The sequence below is a fragment of the Euphorbia lathyris genome, chromosome 8 (genome assembly GCF_963576675.1).
Source record: "Euphorbia lathyris chromosome 8, ddEupLath1.1, whole genome shotgun sequence".
NCBI classification, from domain to species: domain Eukaryota; kingdom Viridiplantae; phylum Streptophyta; class Magnoliopsida; order Malpighiales; family Euphorbiaceae; genus Euphorbia; species Euphorbia lathyris.
In genome coordinates this window covers 43,868,079-43,875,490 of record NC_088917.1, presented here as the reverse complement: position 1 = coordinate 43,875,490, position 7,412 = coordinate 43,868,079, and the positions used below count along the sequence as shown (strand labels likewise).

Below are 7,412 nucleotides of genomic sequence, written 5' to 3'. Positions count from 1 at the left end.
CCGAACAGATGCGGCATCCGTTTAAGCCAAAATTTGACCGGTGCAAAATCGTAAATTTTTAGTGACGAAAAATACTAAATCGTTTAATTTTATATGATAAAAAATAATAAATCGTTCAATTTTATGTGACGAAAAATACAAAATTCTCCAATTTTTTATGATAAAAAATATAAAATCGTCATAAAAATATATTATTTGGAAAAATTACAAAATTGGGTCAAATGGGAGACCCACTTACATATTTAACCCATCAACCTACTACATATCTAGACTATGTTTGTGTGACTTTTCCAAAATACCCTTAATATATATATAACACCTTGAATTTTTTTAGTCTTTCGTCTTTCTCCCTCCCGTCTGACTTCGCAGATTTCGCAGTCTGCGAAGATAATGTTTGGTTCAGTAAATGATTTTAATTGGCAAATTTCGCAATATGTGAAGTCTGGACGTGTTTTTAACAAAATTTACGAAGTGGTATATAACAAAAAAAAAGGCACAACAACAAGAGATTCTAACAATAAAATCATAACATTATCAAAATTAACAACAATTGCCACAATAACAACATTAAAATCATAACATTATCAAAATTTACAACAAAATTACTACAATAAACTCCTAACAAATCATTTTAAGGTCAATGTGACCAATCTGGATGGAAATTTCTCCCTGTATTGGAAGTCTAGACTTTTTGGGATGAGAAATGGAAGTCTAGACCTTTTGGGATGGATGTTTCACAGGTTCCACAATAATATTGCCACAATAAACTCCTAACAAATCACTTCAAAGTCAATGTGAGCAATCTTGATGAGAATTTCTCCCTGTATCAGAAAGAAAGGCATCTCCTCTGCATCCCAGTACACCGCCTTCCTGAAATGGATGTTATGTATTCAACCACTTTTAGAAAAATTTAATCGTGTTAGGCAGAAAAAATGAAGGTTTGGCTTCATGAAGTATGCGAATATAGATGTGGATGATTTTACTTCGCGAAACGATGATTTCGCGAAGTCTGCGAGGAGAAACGTGATGATTTGACTTCGCGAAAACAAATTATATGAAGTCTGCGAGGGAAAAATCATGAACTTTTCTCTTCGCAGACTTCGCGTAATCCGTTTTTGCGAAGTCAAATCGTCACATTTCAAGCTCTTTCTCTTCACAGACCTTCGCGAAACCAGATTACGCTAAGTGAATTTCTGGAAAAAATCGCAGAGAAAACAGTAGATGCTTACATTTTTCCCACCTTTCACCATTAAAATCATCAATAACCAACTAGGAAAAACGATGAAAATAATGTAGAATAACAATTGTTTCGCTCCGCACAAGAAGAAAGAAACCAAAAAATGAGCAGAAATAGGAAGATGAAGAACCATGACGTCGTTTTCTAGCAATAGGAAGATAAAGAATCAAGAGATGAAGAGAGGAAGAAGAGAAAGACATGGTGATGTAGAGAAATGGTGTAGATTTCACGAAATATAAAGGAAGAGAGGAAGATCAAAGGGCTGGGAATCATTCAGGGAAGAGCAACCGTTTGCGTAACCAGAAAGGGGAAGGGGGAAGATGAAAGGTTAAGGGTATTTTGGGAAAGTGACACAGACATAGTCTAGATATGTAGTAGGTTGAGTAAATGAGTTAAATATGTAAATGGGTCTCCCATTTGACCCAATTTTGTAATTTTTCCATATTATTTTCATGAATTCTTTGATAAAAACGTACATTTTAATGTTTCCGACTTGTAATCATCCATTTCTGGGGTTCGGGTTGTCACACATCAATTATTTTCTTAATTTCAATTATTATTGTTCGGGTTTATGATTTTGGAGAGAGAATTTTCAGTTTTTGATCAAAATTATAAGAAGAGCAAAAAAGTCCAAATGAGAGCGGTGATAAGTAATTTGGGGGCAGTATTAAGCGACCCACTATAAAAAAGATAGCTTAATTAAAAAAAAAATGGAAGAAGATTAGGAGCTTAAAAATGATATTTTCTTTGTGGGTGTCTTTTATGCTTACTTTACTTTGTTTTTGACAAAGTAAGCTTTACTTTGGTTTTTCTACCATTTGATGAGCTTACTTTGTCAAAGTTCATCAAAAACAAAGTAAGACTTACTTTGTCAAAAACAAAGTAAGCATAGTCTAACCCTTTGTTTTTGTTCCAAATTTCAATGCTATAAATTAAAATCTTCAATAGAATAGAAGAGTAGTTAGAAAATAAGGTATTTGGATCATTTCGTTATGCTCCATACCATAAATCAGCTTAACTTGGATTTGCATACAGAAAGTTGATCTTACAAAGCACCCAGTTTAACTTGTATACAACAAACTTTGGCAACCCCAGCATCTCCCCTTCAATTAACTGAACAACAGCTTTTCACCTGTCTTTAAGTTTAATTGAATCCCGGAACTGGTATTCGAACCGTTGGAGGGCCAGACTTCATATCCTCCAGAATAAGGTTCAAGAGACTCATAGTTACTGATCCTTCTTTCCCTTCATAACAACATATGCACAAATCTATTAGTCATAACTCGGAACATGTTTCTCTTATTCTTCTATATGAAACCACATAAAAACTTCTGCATGGAAGAATGAAGAACGGTAAATGTCTCATCATACAGGGTAAGAATGAAAACATACTGCGTAACTTCAGAAGAACACAGTCCGTTTACCAATTGAAGCATTTCCCCTCAATTCAAGAGAGGATCTAGTAACATATGGATTTAATTGATAAATTCATGCTTATGAAGTTATAGTAGAAGCAACACTCACATTTTCAATGAACAAGGGTTATTAAAATCCATGATGGTTCAATATGAAAGATAGATATTGTAGGAAATATCTTACCATCACCAATCATATGGTCATCCCACTGCACGACGGGGCGAACTAGAATTCCACTGCCAATAAGCATCATCTCATCTGCTTTCTTTCCTTCCTCTACAGTCACATTACGTACCTCTACTTTACGAAGTTTACCTTCCCTCGCCAGCCCCTCAGCAAGAGTCAAAACCCTCTTAGCTGTACACCCACTTAAAATTTTGTCGAAGTAAGGCATTAGAAGGTCTTTTTCCTGTGTAACAAAAGCTACGTTCATGTTTGGCCCTTCAGCAATGAAGCCATCATTATCCAACCAAATGGCTGCAAATGCACCATTTTCTTCTGCTTCCATCTTTGAAAGCACATTAGGAAGGTAGTTTACACTCTTCATGGTGGCGAACTGTGGGGGTTTTATTGGGATTGATGAAGTTACTACCTTAACACCTTTTGAATCAAGTGAAGAAGACTGATCTTGGATGACAATGGCATATAGAGCAGGCTGACGGCAGCCACTTGGAGAGAGCTGGAAATCACCGGGTCCTGTGGAGAGCCAGTATCTAAGTGATCCTTTCTGGCACTTTGAAACGCTTGCTGTCTGTATGAGTATTCTTCTTATACTTTCCCTATCAAAAGGAAGATTAATTTTGGCCTTGGATGCTGAATTTAGAATCCGGTCAAGGTGTTGATCCAATTCATAGAGGTGTCTGAGATTTAGAAACATGATAGTGAAAAAGAAATAAAAATCTGCATATTTTCTTTGGTCTTATAATTGCATGAGGCCACTATTTCTATATTTTTTTCTTTAGAAATTAAAATCAGATATTAATCCGACATTCATCCATGCGCACAATAAGATTTTTAAACTGGAAATAATCAAGGAGTACTATAAGAATCCAGAAAAATGGATTTCTGAAGAGCTCTTCAATTAACTAAAGTGTGAATCAAGCATATGAAATGTGATGGAACTGAGAGTTGAACTAGCGGATTTATGATTGAGAGTACTATAAAGGACTAAATTATTTTGAAGCAAATTAAAGTATACTAACTAACTAACCCATTCATTATTGCAGCAGTATCAAAAACACCATGACCTCTGTGAACCATATGATCATCCATTGGGATCACCATAGCAGCTGGATCAGTTGTTATTCCCCCAAATAAGCTAGAATACATGGCCAAGTATTGTTGCTTCCCTCTCTTCTTTTCTTTGTTGCTTCTTAGCCTTTCAATAGCCTTCAAAAACCATATATACAGAGATCAACTTAACAACACAATACAATCACCAAACAAACTAATATTCCTGAAACAAGAGTTGCAATTTAACCTGTGAACAAGTCAGAAGCGGGACATCAAAATCTCGGGTATTAGAATCTGGAATTTACAGAGAAATTATATCTCTAACCAAGCCAAAATCACATTCAATTTAAAATAAATAAATAAATAAGTAAATTGATAACTGAAATCCTTAACAAGATGATCCAAAACGAAAAAGAAGAGAGCAGGTGAAATGACTTGCCAAGCAAAGCTTCAGCTTGATCAGAATTTCGAACGATCGTAGAATCTGTTTGCAAATATCGAAATCCCAATTTCGGAAAAGAAAGATATCTGGAGAATAGAGAGGAATTGCACAGATGATGAGGGATTTTAGAGGGTAGATGTGGGGCTTGAGGGTTGGGAAACGGGGAAAAAGCAGAGGAGGACGCCATAGAAGCGAAAAAACAAAAGCAGCAAAACTGCAAAAAAAAACAATCAAAATAGAGTGAAGAGTAGAGTATTGAAATGGAAGTGTTGATCCAGGTAAGTGACAATTGTTATTCCAATCCAACGCAACAGCCAAATCCGATTTGCATTATAAAAGTCTGCTGGAAAACAACTATTTGTGTAGTTTAATAACCTATGCTACTAATAGCAATTTACATGGCGACAACTTTCTTATGTTTTAAATTAAGGTCTGATGCATACCCAGTCCTCTAAAGTTGTCCGTTTTGTTCATTTAACTCCTCACCTTACGGGATAACTCTTTAACCCTCTAAACTCCATAAAAATGGTATTTCTCACTCCATTAACTTGTCCATTTATCCCCCAACTCATACAATATTCTATTTACCCCCCTTAACTCCATAAAAGTGGTATTTTTCACCCCTTACAATCCGTTATCGAAGCCTAAATTGATAACTTTTTTTAAACGTTAAACCTATATTTATGTTTTCCATAAAAGTGGAACCTAAATTGATACTTCCCCAAAAATCATAGGCCCATTTCGGTACATTATCCCTACATATAATGTATTTAACTTGTTTATATTAATGTTCTTGTTATTTGTATTTTTTATTCGTTCTTTCTCCATTCAACTTTTTTTACTACTATAAAGGGATAAGAAATACCATTTTTATGAAATTAAGAGGGTAAATAGGATCATAAGTGGTGAGAAATACCACTTTTATGGAGTTAAGGGGGTAAATAGGATATTCGATGAGTTGAGAAGGGGTAAAATGACAAATTTGGACAAGTTAAGGGGGTGAGAAATACCATTTTTATGGAGTTTAGGGGGTTAAAGGGTTGTCCCGTAAGGTGAGGGGGTTAAATGAACAAAACGGACAACTTTAGGGGGCTGGGTATGCATTAGGCCTTAAATTAATTAATAACAGTAACATTGTTTTATAATTATTGAAAAATAAATTTAAAATAAATAAATAAAATAAGGTTTGGAAAAGTTCAATTTACAACCTTTTGAATATAAGCTTGTATTCTTAATTATGTCATCCACCTTCAAACATTGAAATAATGCTAAATAGAATTAATATATACGAATTTTAGAGGGGACTATAGGAGACAAAACAAAACATACTCAAGGGCAGAGCCGGTGGCCGGGGGGCTCTGGCCCCCCGAGCCCTGGGCTGACTCCGCCCCTGAGTGGATGTGTCTAAAAATAGTTTGTAACTAATATTGGGAATGTATGGAGAAAAGAAAGAGAAATAGGATATGAATTGTAGTTAATCAAATTTTGAGGCACACGCTGCTTGCCAAAAGGCCCAATCTAGCACGTGTAACTCACTCTCCAGATTAGGCGCGCCATGGCACATCATGCGTCACAATTAATCCAAAAGTTCTGCCGAGGTAGTGGGTGTAGTGGGTTTGGATTGTTTTTTTTTTCAATTTTTTATTCAATGGCTATGTTGAAAACGGTGACATTGTTTATTAATTTTAGGATTAATTACAAATAACTACCATATGGTTTGGCCGATTTGCGATGTGGTGCCTGTGGTATTTTTTTTACAAACAAAACCTCGAGGTTGTCACCGTTATACAAATAAAGGAGAATGCCAAAATTCTGTTAAATCACATGGGCAATTTGGGAAAGAAAAATTTTGACTTTTTTTTCTTACTTTTTGGGTTGACTTCATCTTCTTCTTCTCTTCTCCTTGTTCTTCTTCTTCCTCCATTTCCTCTTCTTCTTCTTCCTTTCTTTAATTCTTCTTCTTCCATTTTCTCCTCTTCTTCCTTTCTTTTCTTCATCTTTTTCTTCTGTTCATCTTCCATTTTATGGTTTACCCTTGTAATGTTCAGAGATTGAAGAAGAACAGCAACATGTGATGGAGATGGAAGATTGTTGGCGATTTGGCCGTAGTTTATCCCAATTCCTTTACTCTGTATTCTCACTAATGAATCTGAAACGAACAAAGAATTTCACAGAAGCATTTAATCAAACATCATCAAAACGCAACAAATTTGCAACTCAAAACACAAAAATCACCATTAAAACACACAAAAATTACAAGAATCATGCTCAATTAGCAAGAAACTCTCAATCATGAACATCTGAAAACAAAAAATAACAAACTCCCAAGCTTTTTGTTTCAACTTCCATGACGGAATCCAGAAAAAAAACAAAGAAAATTAGAACAAACCTAAAACAGGGAGAATGAAGAGAAACAATCTGATAACAAAAAAGGAAGAACTACATGCCGTTGGTCCCGTGTGATTAGTTCCAAAGGGGGGGGTTAGGAACTAATATAACTTTTTCAAATTTAATTAAGCTGACTTAATATATTTTCTTGAGTTTGTTAACTCAGATTTGGTCAGCACGGCCGATTATAGTGTAAGACAGCTTTAGTCAGATGTTGACTAGAACTATTTTACGTATGAGTTGGGAATTGACACTATTGTGGTCAGCTTCCAACTCAGCACTCTTATTTACTCAGTGTCAGTTTAAACAATTTATATGCTGAGTAAATATGACAAGCAACACATACAGATATATATATATTGAGAGAGAGTTAGAGATTACTCAGTACAACTTATCCTGGTTCGGCCTCTCTGCCTACGTCTAGTCCCCAGAGTCCCTCTGGGCTTTTTAAATCCAATACTAAGCTCTTTAAAGGCAGAGCACAAACCGTTTACAAGGCAGTTGAATATGCAAGAGTACCTTCCTCTATTCGTCTACTCAACTCCTACTAAGTGCTATAACTAAACACCTAGATTTCTCTACCACTAAGCACTCAACACCGAGTACTCAGCACAACACTCTCAATTTTACAATTGATACAAATTGTTCTTTTCGAATGAAGAACACTTTAGATGATTACAGAAAATCAATCTAGCT

At 35.3% G+C, this 7,412-nt stretch overlaps 1 protein-coding gene across 2 annotated transcripts; it reads right to left on the bottom strand.

Moving 5' to 3' along the window:
• Positions 1-2,198: 2,198 nt before the first annotated feature.
• Positions 2,199-4,707, bottom strand: LOC136203811 (D-amino-acid transaminase, chloroplastic). 2 transcript variants are annotated; one of them, XM_065995050.1, is made up of 5 exons: positions 4,326-4,707; positions 4,134-4,180; positions 3,864-4,042; positions 2,837-3,432; positions 2,199-2,482 (listed from the first exon to the last, which is right to left on the bottom strand). In XM_065995050.1, the coding sequence occupies exons 1-5, from the start codon at positions 4,513-4,515 to the stop codon at positions 2,382-2,384; spliced, it is 1,113 nt and encodes a 370-aa protein (XP_065851122.1). In that variant the 5' UTR covers positions 4,516-4,707; the 3' UTR covers positions 2,199-2,381. The 2 variants fall into 2 exon arrangements, with proteins under 2 accessions (XP_065851122.1, XP_065851121.1); XM_065995049.1 differs by having other exon boundaries at positions 2,837-3,513; positions 4,326-4,706.
• Between the last annotated feature and the right edge of the window lie 2,705 nt (positions 4,708-7,412).